Source organism: Mauremys mutica, chromosome 21, assembly GCF_020497125.1.
Source record: "Mauremys mutica isolate MM-2020 ecotype Southern chromosome 21, ASM2049712v1, whole genome shotgun sequence".
In the NCBI taxonomy this organism is placed as follows: Eukaryota; Metazoa; Chordata; order Testudines; family Geoemydidae; genus Mauremys; species Mauremys mutica.
This window is the reverse complement of record NC_059092.1, coordinates 6,032,263-6,054,100: the sequence shown is the minus strand read 5'-3', so window position 1 is coordinate 6,054,100 and position 21,838 is coordinate 6,032,263. Positions and strand designations below refer to the sequence as shown.

Genomic DNA, 21,838 nt, shown 5'->3' with positions numbered 1-21,838 from the left:
TGTGCTAAGCTCTTATTATACATACTGGTTCATCTGAAACACTGTGAGCCAAATTTATCCCTGATGTGCAACTCTCTTGACTTCAACAAGCAAGGACTTTGGGGGCTATAAATAACTGATCAGAGGTGTTTATAAAGGATATTTTGTATGAGAAGAAAGCCATAGTTGGTAGAGGAGCCTGTGACTGGAATCTTGTCAACACTGTTTGGCTTCTTTCTTTGCTACTTCTCTTCAGCTGGAACCCAGCCTCCCAACTTCTGTATGAAGATATTCCAACCTTCCACTTGTTTTGTACTTTGCACCTGGGCAACACTATGTTCTGACTTTTGTATACAGCAATACTGCCTCCTCCCCACTTAAAGTGAGTCTTTTTCTGAACTTCCTGAGTGACTGACTGCTCAACGAAGTCAACTAACTTTACAGCCATCTCAGCTTTGATGCCAATTTATTTTTTCCATGGAAAGAAAATACATTTTTACTGATGGTGCCCTTTGATGCTAAAGTCTACTCTCAAGGTCACATGTGACTTAAAAAAAGAGATCTATGGAAGGTATGTGCCTTAGGAAAATGTGCAAGTGCTTGGCGACATTATGAAAACATCAGTTTCCACTTTGCATATGTACATTATTTATTTCTGATCAGAACTCTAAATGTTGTTACTTTGCTATACTGAAAGATGTGCTTTCTGTGCCAAGCACTGAGTGAAAAAAAATGTTTTCCACATGAAATGATCTTCATTACCAGCTCAACAGAATGTCATGTTCAGTTTTAAAAGTCAAACAAACCAGCAAACATGAAGTGATATATGTCTCCACAAATCTTGGAACTAAAACTAAGCCAGTTAATTTTCTCTATATAAGAGAACAAACATTATGAGAATATAGTGGAAAACTTCAACTGCTTTGACTGATAAGTATTTTAACACATTAGTGGTTCTGTTAAGATTTGCATCTGCAGGTACCTTCTTTAAAACAAAACTTTCAAATGAATTCTTCATGCAAGACTTTGAGTGCACATTCACAGTGATAGCAAGAGTCGAAAAACTTCTAAAGGCAGTGAGAAGGCCAATTTCTAGGAAACTAACAGTGGGAAAAATGCAGGGGATAAAATGAGAAATTAAAAGTTTTACCTTGTATAAGTTACATTCTTGACTCCAAAGTCCTGTAAACTCTGGCTCAGATAGAGTCTCATTCGCCTCTTCATCATTATTTTCATGGATCGTATCTTGCAATGCTTTTTTAGAAAAATCCACCACAGAACTAGATTTGTCATCAACTAAGGAACAAGCTGATGGAGTGCGCCAAGACTTCTACAATGAGACAGGAGCAAAATTCCAAGGAACTATTGAAACTATTGTTTTACTCCAGCAGCAATACCTTAAGAACAGACACTTAATAATGTTTTAATAGGCTATGAAGTATGGATGTCTGGGACTGTTTTATGCTAATTAATCTCTAAGACATTGTGCACAGTGAAAACCGTATGTTACAAGAAATCACATCATGTCAATTGCAGGAGTTAGTAGGTTGGAAACTAATATTCAGGCATAAGGTTATTCATTAATGTGTACTGCCAGGAAGCTGCTTCAACCTCTAATAAATGATGCAGCCCAATTTCATGTGTTGTTTTTAACAACTGTTGTACTGTGCCTATTTTCACTGGCAGATACATTTTTCCTTTCTTTTCTTTCTATTAAATAACAAAGACTTACACCAGACCAGAAGTCACATGGGGGGATCTAAGCTGGGGACAAAACTCCACCCTCCTCCTCTCTGAACCAGCGGAAGCCTGGAATATTATGGAGGTAAAATACTTGTAGGCACTGGTTGAGAATAACAAGTCTTGAAAGAACTACCCCACTTGCTTAGTGTAAAAGCTGCGTGGAGAGGCTCCAAACAGAGCTGTGTTTGTCACTTGTGACAAGCTAATCTGAAACTAAGTCTACAACTACATTTTACTTCTGAGTTAAATAAGGAAGTGTTCCATCTCAAAAGAGTGTCAGAACTGGACTAGCAGACTGATACTGATGACTATTGAGAGATCTGATGGGGGAACTATCCCATTGCCTGCTCACATTGTACTCTACAACACCAGGCTCTAGCCAATGCAAATTCTTTTTCACAACCACCAACTCAAACTATTAATTTTCAGGGGTGAAAAAATACTATTTCCCTGCCACTCTGATAACAGCAGCCCTAAAACATTTGACCAATTCTCTAAAGGTTGTTAGGTATAATAGCATTGCTTACCTGCAGTACTGCTGCAGCTGGATCTTCACAGGCATTCTCAATATACTGCCATGTTTTGATTCTCCACTGTAAGGAATCCTGAAGTTTACCCTGACTCCTTAGTGCCTCTGCCCGAGCTTGATGTTTTTTCTGCTTCTCTACATACGCTTCCTCTTGCAAAATCCGAGCTACAATCTCAATTTTTCTAGATTTCTGCTGTTCTGTAAATTCTCTGTATTAAAGAATTTAAAAAATGAACAGAAACCAGAAAGAAAGAAAGAAGCCATTGTTGTGCACTAACAATACTACCAAAGGATCCAGATTTTTTGAACCTTTAAGCTATACTGCAGTGATGATCTGTGTATGTCAAGATACCATGGGATTTTTATGATTTCTACTTATTTCTACAGACTAAATATTTTCAACTATGACTTTTAAAAAGACTTATTTGGGAAGGATATCAGGGCCCATTCCCCAAGGCTGAAAGTAACGTAAGATTTTCAAACTGTAATGTTCTCGACTCACTTCGGCTTTATCTTTTAATGGGATATTGTAAACTTGCGATCTAGTCAGTTTATAATAAAAGACCTCAAAGGACTGTCTAGTGGCTAGGCCACTAGCCTGGGACTTGGTAGACATAGATTCAAGTCTCTGCTCTGCCACAGACTTTGTGTGACCTTGAGTGATTCACTTATGGCACATCTACACAGTATATCATTGCGCACTACAGAGGTGTGATTTTTAAAGCACACTAATTGGTCCTTGTAGATTGTGCTGATGCATACTAAAAGTACCTGTTAGGATATAGATAGTCAGGCCAGTCTGCAAAGGCCTATACTTTAAGAATTTAGGTGTATTCTTATCACTTAGATAGTTATAGAGGTATAAAAGAAAGAATCAAAATCACTGTCTGTCTGTGTAATGGCCTTCTCTTACTGTGACAGTCTGAGGCCTGTTTCTTAAGCTAAGCAGCAGAGTCCAGCCATAAACTGGAAAATGTATGGTCACATCCTCACATTCCAAACTAGTCACATTGAAATAAGGCAATCTGGGGCTGTTAGGAAGGTGAGCCGATCTATCATCTCCAGAGAAAGGAAAGAGCCTAGAACATGTAAAAGGAAATTTAGTTTAATAGTTTTCTGTCTGGTAAGAACTCACTTATCAATAGACACAGCTGGAAAACCCTTATGTCTGTATACATGTAGTTGTGAAATCCTCCCTTCTGTATTGTTTTGTATGTTTATTTGCATGGTCTCTGTCTGGTTCTGTAATTGTTTCTGTCTGCTGTATAATTAATTTTGTTGGGTGTAAACCAATTAAGGTGGTGGGATGTAATTGGTTAAATAACCATATTACAATATGTTAGGATTGGTTAGTTAAATTTCAGTATAATAATTGGTTAAGGTATAGCTAATCAGAACTCAACTTTTACTATATAGTCTGCAGTCAATCAGGAAATAAGGGGGGGTGGGAGGGTTGGGAACAGGGACTGGGAATGGGGGAACTGGGATCATGTTAGGCTAAAGGGGGAAATGGGAACAGGGGATGGGAACAGAAACAGGGACATAGGCAAGGCTCTGTGGTGTCAGAGCTGGGAAGGGGGACACTGAGGAAAGAAACTGGAATCATGCTTGCTGGAAGTTCACCCCAATAAACATTGAATTGTTTGCGCCTTTGGACTTCGGGTATTGTTGCTCTCTGTTCATGCGAGAAGGACCAGAGAAGTGAGAGGGTGAAGGAATAAGCCCCCTAACAGTACCCAACAATACTATGTTAAAGCACAGTAGGTAATGTTTAGTGCACACCAGCGGGATCTACATGGAACAATTAGTATACAACAGGTTAGCGTGTTTTAGAAATCACACCCGTGTAATGTGCATTTGCCATGCTATGTAAACAAGCCCTCAGTCTCTATGCCTCAGTTCCAATACTAGCAGTTCTAGTGCTTTTAGTAGTTCTAGTACATCTCTGCCTCACAGCAATGTTGTGAGGATAAATACAGTACAAAGTTTGAGATGCTCAGATACCATGGTAATGGAGACCATATAAGTACCTTAAAAATAGAGAAGTAATTTGAGATCCTATGTCTGCCCCTAAATCCCTCTGACAATTTCCGTGATTTTTGCAATAACATTTTCTTATATTTTAAAATGTTCTTTCTCTTCCCTGTGCTGTATCAAGGACCAAACCAAATATTGTTGAAACTGACTATAACCAAAGTGTAGTCAACACACAAAGTAAACAAACTGAAAAAGCAGGAAGAAATTTTTTCTCTATTCTCTTTCGGTTATCGTAATCTTAAATGTTACTTGTAGGAATAGAAAACACACTTCTGTCTGAAATTATCTGATTTTGAAGCCATATCTCTTTAAAGTACAGACTTTAGCTAGCAGTCTAGGGCAATTATGCTAAGCTAAAAAAATGTGTGTGTTGGTGGAGCCATTCTGTTGAGAAGGGAATTAACAGAATCCACAGGAAAAATTGCTTTTTCTATTTCTTTCATCTATATTCCTTTAGGTTCTGTATAATTTTCAGAAACAGAAATTATTTATAGTAAAGATTCAATTAGCTTCTGAGGTTTACATTTTCAACTTATTTGCTTGTAAATGATTGCTGATTCTAAATATAGGCAGGACATTATCTTTTGCACTTATATATTGACCCTTATATCACAAATTGCTTTATTAACAGTTAATTTAGCCTTGCAACATTCCCGTGAAGCAGTTATGTGGCGTAACCTCCAGTTTACATTTGGGGAAACCGAGGCACAGAAAGTAGCAGTGCCAGAAATGGCAGCGGATGCTTGACTCCCAGTGCTGTGCCTTACCTAAAGACCATCTTTCTTCCCTACAATTATTTCATGAGTTTACATTGCAGTCTACAGAAAGTTTAATAACAGAACATCATATTAGCCCTAAATCACATTTTATATGTAATTTTGCTATCTTTTTTAAATTGAACAGCACAAATTAAATTACAGATTCCAATGGTTAAAGAATTAATTATTCTGCAAATAATCCAGGGACATATGCTCAGGTTGAGACTCAGATAGGAGACAGAGCACAGATCATCTCTGTTATGGGAAGAAAGAACTAAGAGAAAAACAAAGGCACTCGGAAAAATAGTTAGCAGAGTAATAGCTGAAATTAGAAAGGAACTGCTGTGAGCAACATACTGTCATATATAGCCAATAGCAAGTCTAGCAGAACATGTGATCCACACTGGGACTGCTATGTAAATTACAAGGGGAAATAGTGAAAAAGATGAAGGATTAAGCCTAAAAAAAAAAAAGGCAGTCTTTTCAAGGACAGAGTATCCATAACTCCTGCAGAATGTTTATTCATTAATTTTTTTAATGTGCATTTAGTGCTGGTGAAAGTGGCTGGTTCACAGCTCCAAAGATTGAAGTCTTCTATTTCTACGGATATCAAGTGCATTAGTTATTAGTCCCCACACTGCCTCCTCAATCTGCTTCAGTCCTAACCTAGAAGTCTCCCTGGCCAGTCATCCACAGCCTCACTGGTGCATCTGTCAATAAGAGTTCCACTTCCATCTGCTAGGTTTTCATGACATGGACACCTGGCCACAGAATGGACAAAACTTCAGACCTATTCATGTGGGCCATCTAGTCATGCTTAGATGGCAACAACTTTGGTCTTAACAAAGACCCCGATCCTGCAATTCAATCCATGTGGATTGACTCCCATGCAGCGCTCCACTGACTTCGATGGGTGTCTTTATGCGTGGTAAGTTATACCTGCACAACTGCAGTGGCAGGTTGGGGTCATGGTTTGGATGAACCGGTGACTCCTTCACACTTTTTTAAACTATAAGGAAAAACAGTTGAGTCAAATACTCAGTTGATATAAATCAACCTAACTTCTTTGAGTCAATAAAGCTTTGCCAATTCATATGATCTGAGGATTTGGATTGATATTTTCTAGCTACACAAGATTCCAAGAATCAGTTCAGTTCCCTGGGGTAGCAAGGCTAACAGCAATATAGATTTCATGTTTTCAGTTTCTGAGTGGAGTGAGGTGGAGATTCACTCCTGTATGAGTATCGACCTGGAGTAAAAAGTACACGAAGAAATGACTGCTTACTGCTTCTGCCTTTCTAACTCAACACGCTGTTTATGGAGAAAAATCTCCTTGGTGACGTCACCTCCTTCTGCCAGAATAGCCCCTCTCATCTTCATCTCTTGCTTTTTTGCCTCAAGAGCCTTTGCTTTGTCCCTCACCTGGAGGGTTCGAAGGGTTTCCTACAAAGTCATGCAAATAACAGTTACACATTTTACTCACACAATATGGAATACAACATACAAAATCTGATTTTAGTCCCTTTCTCTATTCACAGATTAGTGGTGGATGTTTCTACCAAGAGGTTGCTTTATTCTTTTTAATAGTTGAACTTGTCTTTGGGTTTGTTTGGTTTTTGAAAATCCTTTAATTGTACCTTTTTTTATTTGCAATAGTTGAGTCAACTGCACCCCCAGCTCACACAGATTACTCCTGCTTCTGGCAAAGAGCTGTGGCTGGGTCAGGACTAAATGCATGAACCATGTCTCTTGACCTCCAACCTCCTTCTCCAGGGCCCTCCCCTGAAACAAGTTACTCTATGCAACATGTGGAAGGCATTGGTGGTTATAATACAATCAGTGGCTAGTTAAGATAGTTAAGACCATCTTTTCAGACTCTGGAATACATAGGTTCAAACAGGTAAAACAAAATTATGATAGCCTTAAATCTGAATTTCTTCATTTTCCTGTTGGTTTAAACTATTTTAACTGTTATGTTATGTTAACTTTTATTTTAATATAAAGTATTTCTGTATTAAGAGCAAGACAATCAACCACCCTATAGGCCAGATTCTGATCCCTTTACTCATGGAATACCATATTCTAGGCGTGGTGCCACTGAAGTAAGTGAACTGCTTATGGAATAAGGTACTTACTCAATGAGAGTGAGGGTATTTGAATTTGGCCCTGAGTCTGACTCTAACCTTTAGTCACTAGACTCCTAGGTCATGTCATACCAGGGGCATGCTGAACATTGAAATGGTTTTCATTAAAATCTGTCACTCCAGAGAATCGATTGCATCACTACTAATCTTAGCAGTCGTAGAGGTACCCTATTGGAAGTTATGTTGTTTTTCAGGGACAGCACAGCTTGCATCCTTTTTTCCATATGCTCCTGAGTTTTCAGTTCTTCCTTTGCTTCTTTCTGACGAATTCTGTTGGTAGAATAAAGCCTTTCAGGTTCGTGTCCTGCTGTGAAGCATTCAGCATTAAAATGGCTAACCTGGCAAACAGTAATTGTTAATGTTGCCAAACATTCCTCCTGTAGGTTACACTGTGTTTTCTATGATAATGGGCACAGTAAAATAGAACAGTTGGAAGAGTCTTCTACTTAGAACCATTTAAGTTTCAAAGGGCCACAAAGTCTTTCAGATAGTTTGCTCAACAATGTATTTTCTTAAACTTTGACTATCAGTAGGTGTGTTCCATATCGAGATCAATGTCTAGCCATTAAATATAGTAAAAATTCAGGTGTTGGTTATATAACCAAGACATACAATGACATTTACTAAAACCCTCAAAGGCTGATGCTTGCATAAGTTGCTCTACTGTTTACAGACTACAAATACACCCCTAAATATGGGCTTTTTCATACATGGTATCCCCCAAATCAAGCCTGAGAAAATCCCATAACTATTAACATGAATTTAAATATTAACAATAAAGAAAAATATATTTGGTTAATCTTTTAACCAGTTGGTCTTTTCCATCTCTAACTACTATGATCCTAGATTCTATTCTAGTAGATGCAATATATTTTGCTTGAGATATAAGATTCAGCAAGAACAGTCAAGTAATGAATTCACTGGACTTAATTGTTGGCACCTTGTCCATAATGCCAAAGAAAAAACTAAAGAATAATAGGGAAAATATACAATTACCTTTCCAATGTATAAGGTTCTAATATACATGTAAAGTTGATTTACAAATATTTTGTAGAGAGTTTCTGGCATAAAAATAAAAACTAACAATAGTTATTTACAAAAACATAAAGCAACACAGAGTGCGCTCATCTCATTTACCACTGAAGTACAATGCAGAGATGTAACATAAACAGTGCAAAGAAACACTGTGCAGCAGTTTTAGTAGACACAGTGAAAACTACCATATCCATTTGAAACGTCAGAGGTAAGTCAGATACGTAATCATTTGATTTGGAATTCGGCTTTTCCCCAGTTAAAAAGTGTCAAGGGAATGATGAGCCTATGAGTGTCCAGGATTGTATATCTAAATCAAAACTCAACTCCTCCAGCAATACAGTGCCCCCTAAAACCATAGAGTGACATTGTCACAACAGACTCAAAAGGAAGGATCCCAACTACTGATTCACCCACACTACCTGGATTTTCCTCCGAGGCCTCTTATTCAAGTCCCTGCTTAGCTTGTGAGACCTGGCAGGATCACAGCACTAAGTGGTATGGCTGGAGATTTCTAAGGGCTTGTCTACACTTGTTATGCCGCTGTAGCACTTAGTGAAGATGCTACCTTCACCAATGGGAGAGCTTCTCCCATCAGCATAGGTAGTCCACCTCCTTGAGAGGTGGTAGCTATGTCCCTCCTGTCGACCTACCGCTGTCTACACCAGGGGTTAGGTCAGTATAACCATGTCACTTGGGGTGTGGAAAATCCACATCCCTAAGCCAATGTTGACATAAATTTGTAGTGTAGACAAGGGCTAAGTGTCACAATGTAAACTAGCTGTAAAATGTTTACTCTTAAAGGCTGAGGATCAGGAATCATTTCAGAAGTTGTGTTTTGACACTAGCAAGGGGAAAAGCTAATGGAACCTTGACATAGATTTTTTCAGAAACTGGACCGCTTTCTCATGATTCCTGTGTGCATCTTCGACTACTTTTTGATGTCTTCTCTCATACGCCTCCCAGGCTTCCATTTCTTTTCTGCAAAACACAAATAAAAACCTACTGGGCATAGTCCTCCTGTCTTGATGTACAAACAGCTCCCACTAAAGTCAAGGGGTCCTCTGCTTGCCCAAGGGCTGCAGGATTGTGGACTGTTGCCATTGGTTTATGTTGCCCCTTTAATTGTATTTCTCTGTGTAAATATTCTGTGGTGAGTACCTATATGAAGAGCCTTCCTAACTAGCATCCTTTGAGTTAGCAAACCTTTCCAATACCCAAATGAAATGGGCTAAGATAGTTGGGGAAAGGAAAGTGGATTATCAGTTATTGTGCTTACCTTTTTCCAACCTGTTGTTTTCGTTCTGCCAGTCGGGCTGCAGTCTTTTCTTTCTGAATCCTCTGTTCCACCCGCTCTTTGCAATGTCTTTCTAGTTCCTCCTCATCCTGCTCAAGTTGCTCCCGGAGGCTTCCAAATTTCCCCTGCTCAATTTCAATCTGCCACATCTCATACCTTTTAAGCACAGGATGAGGTGTTTTTCATTAAAGGGACCCAAATGAAATGGGCAAAGATAGTTGGGGAAAGAAAAGCAGATCAATTAATTACATATATTCTATCAATTAATTACACATATTCAGTGCTACCAGCTCCACAGTGAAAAAGGAAGTTCAGCCATGTTTTACTCTACGCCCTGCTAGTTTCAACGGACATTATAGCTAAAAATCCTGGTAGTGCTAGTATTAATAATACTTCTGATTTTTAGAGAGGTCACTTATATTTCTCTTCAAAGTCCTCTTTTTCCTCACGCTGGTATTTACCCAATATAAGGAAAGGCAGAATGTTTACTCGACAGTAAAGAATGCTTTTAATGCTTTCTTTATTCAAAACCACCTAGTTTGTTTGTAAGCTTTTTCAGTGATGGTCCTTAGAGTTGACTATTTTGAGTTTTGACCAAGGTGCCTAGATACCATGATGAGGGGTGCATTAAGGATGCTAAAGAGTGATACAGGACATTAAATCTGAGTTAGAGTGTAAATATCCATGCCCTTACATCCATGAAGATCAGAGACAAAGTGTTAGGGTAAAATCCTATTGAAGTCTCTGGGAAACCTGTGTGCATATCACAGACAATATGGAGCCCTAGAACTGCATGAGACTGAAAAATGTGTGGGGTCCTGTTATATGTGAACCTGCCAGACCTGGAAATTGTAACATTCACATCCAGTAAAATTAGCCCTGAAGTCCCATTTTCAAAAGTGACATAGACATTTAGGAGCCCAACTCAATAGAACTTATGCTCCGAAGGCCCAGATCTATGAAATCAATGGGAGTTAAATCCCTAAATACTTTTGATCGGTGGTTTTCAACCTTTTTTCATTTGCAGACCCCTAAAAAATTTCAAATGGAGGTGTGGACCCCTTTGGAAATCTTAGACATAGTGTGCAGACCCCCAGGGGTCCATGGACCAGAGGTTGAAAACCTCTGCCTATGAGGATCAGGGCCTAAGTGCCTAAATGGGATGTAGGCTCTTAAGTCACTTTGGTGCTCTTGAAAATTTTACCCATCATGTTACAAAGAGATATGACTGAGGCAGACACAGAATGTGGAGAGAACTATTCTCTGCAAAAGTGAAAGTCTTAGGACATTCTAATGCTTTCAGATAGAATCAGGAATTAGAAAGCACAACTTACCTAGCACTTCTTTGCCTTGTTTCAGGAAGTGTTTTTATCTGTTTGGCTTGTTTGGCTGTCACAATCTTTAACAACATTTTTTTTTTTTTAGGTTTAATGCAAATCACACACCAAATGAAAGCATCAAAGAAGCTTTTTAAAGCTATTATGTAATTCTGAAGTAGGATATACTACTTTCTGGCTAATAATTTGGCTAAGCATGTCTATAAGCTCCTGCTTGTGCTCAGGCTTTGATATGGCTGCATTAGTATTTGAACTGCTGGTGCAAAAATATAAAGGGGTTTGCCTGCTACCTTCTGTAAAGATATCATTTTATTTTTTTATCATCTGAATAATTTTGTAACTGTGATGCATCAACTAAGAGCATGAAATGTTAATTTAGCAGAAAAATACAGAATGATGCTGAACTGTCTCTATTATTTTGGTATTATAGTTCTCTAAGTGGTGCCTGGGAGACCGCAGCTAATAACACAACACTGTTTTATTCAAACTAAGAATGGTTCCAAATGGGATACAGGGAGAGTTAATTATCCTAAGTGACCTGCACACTTGAGATGATCACTAATTGATACATGTTACCTATGTTGCTACAAACACTCATCAGCATCAGTTTTCTATGGTTGTTGATGTTGCATCCCCTTCATTTCCTTTTAAGAACTAGAAACTAAGTAAATCTGCATAGATACAATTCTTTATATATTATTCAGTTCATAATTGTAACAGTCTGCATTCCTACATCCACCCCTTTTTCAAGGCTATGATACAGTTTGTATAAACTATGCCTTGTAAGCTATCTGAAAATTCATGATTTGCTGATCATTATTATCCTGGTAAAATATGTGTGGCAACATTGTATGTAAAGTTTTAATATTCTACTATATGATGTTACTGGAACATATTCCAAATCTGGGGAAGCAGCTACAAACCACTTCCTCTGAGGTAAAAGGCAAACTGGCACCTCAGCCAGGTGTCAATGAAATCAAATGGATTATCACCTGGTTAAGTGGCCATTCTTTGGCAAGAAAAAGGGTGTGAGCAAGAAATTTACATCTTGTCAAAGAAATAAGCTGGAGGTTCCTGTCCCCACAGACTTTCTGTCTCCTGAACCCCAGCTGGAGATGATTCTCAAAGAAGAGGGAAAAGTATACAAATGGAGAACAGACACCCCAAGTTATCTCTCCCTTCCTCTCTACTCACGGTATTGACAATACTTGAAGGACAAAGGAAGCATCACTGGACTGAGGGAGATATTCTGCCTGAAAAGAATTCAACCAGTAATATTGCTAGAACGTGGTGAGAGAGACTTTTGCTTTGAATTCACTTTAGCTTGTAAAGTTAGGTGTTGTGTTTTACCTTTTATTTCTTTGTGACCAGTTCTAACTTTTATGCTTCATTACCTGTAATCACTTAAAATCTATCTTTTTGTAGTTAATAAACTTGTTTTATTGTTTTATCTAAACAGTGGGCTTGTGTTGCCCAGGAGAGGGATGGGAAGTACAAGATGCGTATTTCTGGGGGAAAGTCTGAGACTGGGAATTTGCTGGTGTTGCTCTGCAGTGTAATTCAAGGGTGGCTGATCATAGCACTCCTACAGTATAGTTGGGAGTAATTTCCATGCTAGAGGCTGTGTGAGAGCAGACCAGGAGTGCTTGCTCTAACAGCGAAGCAGTGTAGAAGGCACCCCAGGTTGGAAAATTGAGGGGACACAGCTGTTCAACAGTCCAGACTGCACCCTGAGGAATGTCATTATAATGTATTCAGTAAGAATACATTGAAGGATAGACGTTAGAATCTTCCTATTAAGGATCACAGGGAGAAATGTCTACTTCACTCCACCTTTCTTCCTACTTCAGAGTGAGACAAGGACCTATATGTCCCTAGCTGGTGTAAATCACCATAGTTCTACTGTAATAAACAGAGCTACATTGATTTACAGCAACTAAGGATCTGGCCCACAAATCATTTCCAAAACAGGGAATTGCATGGGTATATGTGAGGTCAAGCACTACTCCCCAAAGCCCTTGCTTTATGTGGAAGCTCGTGTAAGTTACTCCAAAATATTATATAGCAATTTATATAAAATCAACATTTGGAGACATTAATGTTTTGGTAAACGGCATCATACTCATTCAGTGGATAGTACACGGTGGATGCTAAGGAAATAGGGGAGAAATAGAAACCCAAGTTAACCTATGAATGCTGACATTAGGAGATTTTTGGAAACGTCCCTAGTGTTTTTCTCACATCTGAAAAAGAAAGAGAAGGATTGCTGAAGCGCAAGTCAAAAGAGTGAGTAGGGTATGTGCTTGAAATGGTGGAACAGTAGCACAGGCAGCACTTTCTTTTGTAAACAAGAATCAATTCTGACATCTGCAAGAGATTCTTTAGACATCTTGTGAGTCAGAGCAAGTTAGAGAAGTTGCAGTCAGGAAATACCTAACTTACAGAGACACAGTCTGTGGTCCTTGTATATTAAGCATTTGGTTTCTCCAAAAGACAGCAAAGAATTTAACTCATATAAATTAACCTCCAGTGTCCAGGTGTCTTTCAAAATTCTTGCTTACTATGCTGAATCTGACAGATATTTACTCAATTTCCCAATGTGGCCCCAACATCAGCACAAAGTTGAAGGAAAACTTTTATGTAACAGCCGAGGAATGACTCTATTCAAGTTTAAACTGTGGCATCTGCAGGATGGAGAGCTTGACAAAAATAGAATACACTTCCCTCACATAAATATGCAGAGTGCTTGTTCTGCAAAAGTAACACTGCTAATGTGGTGGCAAAAATATCCAAGGTCTGGTTCCGAAGTCTTTGCTTTTCAGATGTGTTTCTTTCTGCTCAGACTCTAAGGTATGTCTTCACTGCAGCTGGAAGATTGCCCTTGGTAGACAGACAGCATGCTAAAAATAGCAGTGTGGATGTTGCAGCACACACTCGCCATATGTGTACAAGCCTATCTTATCCCTTTGGTCCATACTCAGCTAGCTAGTGCATGGTGCCACCCATGCCACAACATCCACACTGCTATTTTTAGTGTGCTAGCTCCAGCAGAGCTATCATGTGGCTGTCCACCTGGACTGAGAGAAATAATCCCAACTGTAGTGCAAACATGCCCCTGGGGGTCAAGTTGCTTCATCTCAAGGTCACCAAGAGAGGGGTCATCTCTTGTCAAATCTCTGGCCATATGCACCAGTGTTTTATAAGGCCTCTTTCATTTTGAAAGACACAAAGAATTGACTGTCCTTCAACTGATCCACAATGGTGACAACTGTCACATTGTCCCTTCAAATTAACCTCGCAATGCCTTTTGAAAATTCACACTAGCTTAGATAGGACCCTCTGGTACACTAGAAAACAGCAGCTCTTCGCAAACTGATGATGAGATGCAGATACCTGCCTTATCCTGGTGCCTTTATGTACCTTTATCATGGAAGTAGAGTGATGACATTTCCCTGAACTTAACTGTTTCCTTGACTGGAGATGCTATGAAAGTGAAGCACTTTTAAAAAAAAATTCTCAGTACAAATTCCTTTATCAATAAGTTGCTATGGGAAACAAACACGCAAATTGATAAGATACAGTAAGTAAAAGATACAAGTTCCTGTGTATTTCAGAGCTAGGATGCAATAGTCTCACTAAATAGTCAAATCCCAATCCCACAGAAGTGAATGGAAGCACTGCTGTTGATTTTACTGACTCTTTGATGTTGTGCTCTCTAGTAGGTTAGCCCAAAAATAAAATCTACTTTGAAACTGTTTTTAACCTGACAAATGTCAGAATGTCTATGTGAGATTTTATTAAATCCACTACACCTTTGCCACAGACAAAATTAAAATATGAACTCAAAAACATTAACATTTGAAAAAGCAATAAATGCTATTTAGTGGGATCTACAAAGAGACAATATTTTCTTTCCACTATCACTGCAATGAACCAAATTCTAGGTCAAATTATCTGTTTATCTACATGGGCACAACTCCAGTGACTTGTTATGCAAAAGGAATATTGCTGGTGTAGTAGGATAGTATCAAAGGTCAATTTCTGAAGTCTTTGCTTTTCAGATGTGTGTCTTTCTGCTCAGGCTGCAAGGGTTAAACTACTTCAGCTCAAGGTCAGCAACAGAGGAGTTACACTTATTTACACCAGCAGAGAATTTGGCCTGCAATTCCTACAGCTGTGCTCACATTTCTAATGATGCTGTTTAAGCCTGATAAAGGCACCTGTTCTATACACTGAAGGAGTAATAGTTGCTAAAATAACTGTCTGCATTTCAGCTCCTTTCAGAACACACACACACAAAAATGTTTGCCACAAAACTACATAATGAATACAGAGAGAGGTTATTTTCAAGCTTCTAAGACAGTATTGCAAATGGTGTAGGATGGGAAGAAAATGACAACTTATGTCCTTTAAACTTTGTCACAAGCTTTGCTGCCTCTAATTTTTGGATCACTTTAAATATCATCTGTTATATATTTCCATGCTTTATGTTCACTTCCTTTCAAACAGAATTAATCAATAAGTTGGTTTAAGACTTTGGGCTAAATTGCTGTAATAAAAACTGTAATGAAGAACAGTCCCTTCAATTCTTTCTCACTTCTTAACTTACACATTTTCTTTCAGCATCGAAGCAATTTTCAACTCAAGGTCCTTTTCATTCCCCAGTTCAGCACACAGTCGTCTGTGCATTGCCTGTAGGCGGAATATGGCAGCACTGTTAAATTTAAAAAGAAAAAATAAATAAAATAATGTATGTTAAAACCTTTTAAAGTAAAAAATTCCAGAAACAATTAAGGTGCCATAAGGCTGAGACATTTGTTTTAGAATTCCACTAATTTATATTAATGTAATGTCTTTCAATTATGGCTCCTAAAGTGTCCATTCTCTTCTGAAAGGCACAATCTCATTAAACTACTATCTACTGGTTAATTGAAAATTAAGATGAGAGCATGTTACCAACATTCAGCCATATTTTAAAGTGATTTGTAATTTCTAATGCTGATAAATATCAATTATGTAGTTAATTTTAGGAAAACAAATAGGACAAAGGTTGATGTCTTTTAAAATGATAATACAACCTTACATGTACCAGCCCAAGATTTGGGCATACAGAGTAGATAAATTCTGCTCCTAGTTGCATCGGTGCAAATGCAGTTATTTCAGCTGAGTTGCACTGGTGTAACCAAGGAGAACTGAGACTGGCAACTTTCCAGGATGGAAAAAAGGCCACATAGGGCCAAACTTTCAGCTGGAGTAAATCCCTTGACTTGAATGGAGTTGCGCCAGCAGAGAATCTGTCCCAGAGCCTCCATTCTATCAAGTTTTCCACAGGAAAAAGAAGTGTTTAATTCACTGACCCAAATAACAACCAGGAATTTAAATCTCCTTCATTTCCATCTTTCTCCCTTCAGTGCTTGCAATCAGGCCTTTAGCCACTTCAACAGTTGCAGTTAGTTGAATGCATTGTCTTACTGCTGGTAATAAACAGAATAAATGAGTACTTTCTGCTGACAATCTGTCTCTTGCTAATCCTGCTTCTTATGCTCTGTACACCCCAAAATGGGCTTTACTGGACTTAACCTCCACAAATTTATCTAGTTCTCTTTTAAACCCTATTTTAGTCCTAGCCTTCACAACCTCCTCAGGCAAGGAGTTCCACAGGTTGACTGTGCGCTGTGTGAATAAAAGGAAGTTCTTCACACAGCGCATAGGCAACCTGTGGAACTCCTTGCCTGAGAAGGTTGTGAAGGCTAGGACTATAACAGGGTTTAAAAGAGAACTAGATAAATTCGTAGAGGTTAAGTCCATAAATGGCTATTAGCCAGGATGGGTAAGGAATGGTGTCCCTAGCCTCTGTTTGTCAGAGGGTGGAGATGGATGGCAGGAGAGAGATCCCTCAATCATTACTTGTTAGGTTCACTCCCTCTGGGACACCTGGCATTGGCCACTGTCGGTAGACAGGATATTGGGCTGGATGGACCTTTGCTCTGACCCATTATGGCCGTTCTTATGTACTGAGCTAAGTATCAAAACTAGCTTGAGTACCTTAGAAAGCATAAAAAATGACTGATATTTAAAGGTAGCTTTGCCCTGGGTTTAACAGGCTTGTTTTAATAGCAATTACTTACACTGATTTAAAAAATGTGTCCACTAAATATAATATAAACCTCATACTTTCAAACCTGAACCATACACAAATGTGTATTTTCAGCTGGACTGAAACCTGATCCATTTGAATGTAATTTATAATGAATGATTCATATATGCCACTTGTCGTCCTTACTTCTCCAAGGATGAAATACACTCCTGTGCAGAAGGCCAGTGCACAACTTAAGTCCCCTGTAGGCCCTCGAGATAGGGTTTGCAAGGGATTTAATTTGTACATATACCTGTGCTGGCTACGTGTGTATCCCAGGTTTGAAAAATAAGCAAACTGAGTGTAAGAACCTTGACTTAATACAGCTTTGAAACTTTACTATGCAGAAGAAAAATGTTGCTTTCCATTTATTTTTTTAGTAGTTTACATTTAACACAGTACTGTACTTTATTTGCTTGTGTGTGTGTGTGTGAGAGAGAGAGAGAGTTGCTGTCTGATTGTGTACTACTGATTCCAAATGAGGTGTGTGGTTGACTGGTCAGTTCGTAACTCTGTTTTTCGTAACTCTGAGGTTTTATTGTACAGGGGTTCCAGGCTGCTGACGTTTCCATATCATCACTGGAAGCTGAGGCCATGTTTCTGCTGGGCGACCCTAGACACTGCAGCATGTACTGCCCAGCTGGACTTGGGTGGTGGCCCCCCACAGCACACTGATCGGCCCATGCTGATATATAAGCCAGGAAGCCATCGCAGAGAGCTGCCTGAGCAATTATGCAGACTGCCTGCTTGGGTCTGTTCCACACCTTGCCTTGCTGTGAACCCCAGACTCCACCTTCTGATCCCAGTTCGTCCCTGCCACCTGCCTGTAACTTGGTGCCAGACTTCCTGGTATTGTGACCCAGCTCGACGCTGACTTGTGCTCGTCTCCTGACCACAACGTGGTAAGTGACCCATACACACAGGCCACCCACTACCCGGCCCTGACACAGAGGCCCAAAGTGGTGAAGTGGCTAATTCTGCCATTGGTCACAGAAGCCCTACAACTTAAAAACAAAACCAGTGCATTGTAATATGCAGTACAGGGCGCAAACTCACTTGTAGCCATAACCTAAAGTACTGTATTATTTCAGGCTTATTGAATAGTAACTTGAACCTGACTAAATAGAAAACACATTTATCATTTGCATCTCCAGCAAAATTTAACATTGTCATTAACTTAAGTCCAAATTTCACTGCATAGGTACCAATAATGCTAAGTTAATGATAATTCATATTTTAACAACTGTTAAAATGTCATGCTACTTAAGTCTTTAAGCCAGGAATTTGGTATATCTTCCTACTCCATTTTTAAGCAGCAAATATCTGTAATGGACCATTATGACAGTTGCTATCCTAACTGCTACATAGTTACATATCTGCAGATTAGACCTTGGCCTGGCATAAGTATAAAGGTTATGTTGCTCTTCTTAGCATTTGTTTAATGATTATTTAAATTATAGGGCATCTGATACTGAGCATATTTCTTCTACAATAAATCACGAAAGTGTCTCAAAACTACTCCATAAAGACTTCCTGAGAGGAAGAACTATGGAAATTAACTCTAGAAGCCATATGGGACCAAACAGGACGTTGTTATTGCAGACGGTACATTTCTGTGCAAAAGACAGAAAAATATTTAATTCAGCTATTTCACCTGATTACACTGCAAACTCCACTCCCTGGAATCTTCAGACAATCAAACTACATCTTTTTTTTATAATTTTCTTTTAAAAAATTCTTATGTTTACTTGCCCAAAGAATCTGAAATTCAATCACACGCAAACTATATGTTAGGGAGTAGTGTCTACTACACAGGAATTCATTTTCCTTAAACATTTAGGCACGTGTCACCACTAAGTCTACTGTTTTTGATTATTAGCCATTCTGTTTTGGCAATTGTTACCTTTATTAGTTTATTCATTGAGACATTTTATTAACCTGAAGAATAGTACAGGCACAGTGGCAGCTGCAAAGCTGGTTCATAATACATTGGATACCAGCACACAAACCACCCACTGCTTTCAATTTAAACAAATTGAAAAAGTCCAGTAAATTCCCTCCCACTTCACAGCAGAGTAGCTCAGTAGCTGCTATTGTATTATATTGCATTTGTGCATTTCACAAACATACGACACAGAGAAATAGAATATATAAGTATCAGTTCCTTGTCATAACAGGCATCAGCGTAGCAAAACTAAAAATGACATAGTGTACTTCTCATGTCAGTTGATCCATATTAACCAGATGATTAAATGAATGGTGGGTGGAAGGAATGATAAATGTAAACCAAACTAACTATATATGTTAAGATTACTTTATTTGTACTATAGTAGTACATACATTTCTTAAATCTACATTTTAATCATCCCAGGCTGAAAATCCCTTTCATACATTCCAGCCTCTTGTGTAAGGCTAAAAATTAGAGTCCTCCCTCATGTAAAATGACGAACATGATCAAGGGGCTTTCCTGGGAGTTGGAAGAGTCAACCAAAGTTAAAGGTATACAAATGTAATTAAATTCTCTTTCAGATTATCATATTTTTGTTGTGGACCTTGTGTCAATGGCACTCAGTTTTTGCCCAGCTGAGGGCTACAATGACAAACTTGCATAAAATGAACAAAATGCAGATACCTTCTTTTTGGAATTCATCTTCCAGTATTAAGGTGCATCTGTATGGACTACAGGTCTCAGCATGCAATGCTCTGTCTTGATATGAGAAGGTGACTCTGATTAAGACAGTGCATTGTATCCTGGGATTAGTAATTTACAAGGCTACACATCCAAACAAAAATTTAGTGCATCTGTGGACTACATTGTAAAACGCCACAGGCTGTATCTGTATAAGGCAAATATATAAAAACTCATTGGTAAAGTATATATGATATTCTTCAGTGAGACTGTCAGGTACATTGTATATATCACTGATAAAATGATGACAACAATAGATTGTCATGGGTTGATTCTCCAAGTGAGGCATGTTTGTATTCCCAGTAATACCTGTGATTCTTATAGGAGTCACAAGATAAATTCCCATAAATCCTTAGTAGACTGTTATCTCTCACAAAATGACTAAACTGATGGTCATCATTTGGTTTTGTTTTTTTTTTATCATAATTTGTGCATAGCTTTTGGGTATAGTATTTCTTTTTTAAAGTATTTTAGATTAGGTTAGTGCACGTACGTATTTTTAATGTGCATCTGTCAAAAATAAATGGAAATATGAGGAAAGAGGCAGATTCTGGACTAATCACTGCCCTCAATAACACACGTATAAATACAGAGTAATTGCCTGGAAACCAATGAAGGGCCTCCAGATTTATATCAACGTAAATGAGGACAGAATTTGGGCCTCTTTGTTGAAGAGGAGACAGAATGAGTCTGAGGATATTTCAGGTGACAGGATACTAGCTGTATCTATTACTCCTCTTCGGTTTGTTGTAATTGTTAATGGCATTGTGAACAATCTAATTATTTCTGAAAGAACACTGTGAACTTTAATTAATTTAATTGAGCAAAGGTATGGCTGAAGAACAGTGTCAACTAACCCGCTCCTAATTAGCATGACTTAGTTATGGTAAGCAACAAACAATTTCCTATTGCAATCTGTTTTGTGATGGAGCATTGTAGTTTAATAATAATTTTAGGACATTTTAGTTGATGGGGTTATTATTATTTTTTAAAGATGAGCAGAAGATATGTTTGTCTACTAAAATAAAACATGTTTGGGATAAGGGGCATGAGAATAACACAGAAATCAGAAGCAAAATGTTTTTACCATATTTACCACTGGAACAATAAATCCTATATATAATATTAGGATATTATCATAATTCAGTATGGTCCTGACCCACAACTCTGGGTCCAACACCCACAATACCACACACTTAAATTTGTGGAAAATTTTGGATTAGAATTTGGATCTGAATGTGTACTTGCAGGACACAGCGCTAGATTCAGAATTTAACTTATCTCACACTTCACCTTTTTACAGTTTCCTAGAGTGTTTAATGTTTGTAAATTACTTTGAGCTCCTCATGAGATTGACAAGGAATGGATCACTTGATGATTACCTGTTCTGTTCATTCCCTCTGGAGCACCTGGCATTGGCCACTGTCAGAAGACAGGATACTATGGATCTTTGGTCTGACCCAGTATGGCCGTTCTTAAGGGATCTCTCAAGACCAAATTTCAGATAACTAAAGAATTATCACTTCCGTTTTATAGATGAGTAAATGGAGGCAGAATGACCCCACTTGAGGTCACACAAGTCAGTGACAGAACAAAGTAAAGAATTCATGAGTTCTGACACCTAGTTCCCTACTCTAGCTATTAAGAAATACTGCATTTGGTCATTCTACCTTGTCAGTGTTGTCCAAATGCAAAGGACTAGCTCATAAATATCTGCTGTCATGAAACATTCCTTTAACCCCCAATCCTCACTTATTTCTCCACGGCAATTGCCCTAGTAGCATCTTACCTCTGGACAGGAAACTGCACAGAGGAGCCTTTCCCGAGCTACTGAACTGCTGCTCTGTATATCAAGTGGAAGGTACTGTTGGTGTGAATAATAAGCTGCCTGGAGAGTAATTGCATCACTTAGTCTTCACCAACTTGGGACCTAACCTATCTGATTGGTTCTCCAAGCACAGTATGACAGTGCAATGCTCCTTGGCAGATGTCATGGCCCACTGAGATAATACAGCTTGTTTTTTTATCCTGATAATGGCAATGACTTTTAACACTGACCTATTAGGTGTCATTTGATAGATTCAAGAACATGTTTAATAATGTTATCAAACATTTTCAGCAATAACAAGAAGAGGGAAAAGGTCACAAAGTTTACCT

The 21,838-nt window shown here is 38.5% G+C and overlaps 1 protein-coding gene and 1 long non-coding RNA gene across 6 annotated transcripts in view; one reads left to right on the top strand and one right to left on the bottom strand.

Annotated features, from left to right (window-relative positions):
* Positions 1 to 19,491, top strand: part of LOC123354161 — a 115,212-nt gene extending 95,721 nt beyond the window's left edge. The window contains exons 3-5 of the long non-coding RNA XR_006574638.1: positions 11,943 to 12,146; positions 17,539 to 17,894; positions 19,364 to 19,491. This is a non-coding gene — a long non-coding RNA (uncharacterized LOC123354161). The remainder of the gene's footprint in view (positions 1 to 11,942; positions 12,147 to 17,538; positions 17,895 to 19,363) is intronic.
* Positions 1 to 21,838, bottom strand: part of CFAP74 (cilia and flagella associated protein 74) — a 97,926-nt gene that overhangs the window by 56,497 nt on the left and 19,591 nt on the right. For all 5 annotated transcript variants that reach the window (XM_044995848.1, XM_044995850.1, XM_044995846.1 and 2 more), the window contains exons 6-12: positions 15,466 to 15,570; positions 9,502 to 9,675; positions 9,093 to 9,203; positions 7,358 to 7,460; positions 6,332 to 6,489; positions 2,250 to 2,460; positions 1,130 to 1,309 (exon numbers count right to left, since the gene is read on the bottom strand). In XM_044995848.1, the coding sequence (XP_044851783.1) occupies positions 1,130 to 1,309; positions 2,250 to 2,460; positions 6,332 to 6,489; positions 7,358 to 7,460; positions 9,093 to 9,203; positions 9,502 to 9,675; positions 15,466 to 15,570 (1,042 nt within the window). The remainder of the gene's footprint in view (positions 1 to 1,129; positions 1,310 to 2,249; positions 2,461 to 6,331; positions 6,490 to 7,357; positions 7,461 to 9,092; positions 9,204 to 9,501; positions 9,676 to 15,465; positions 15,571 to 21,838) is intronic.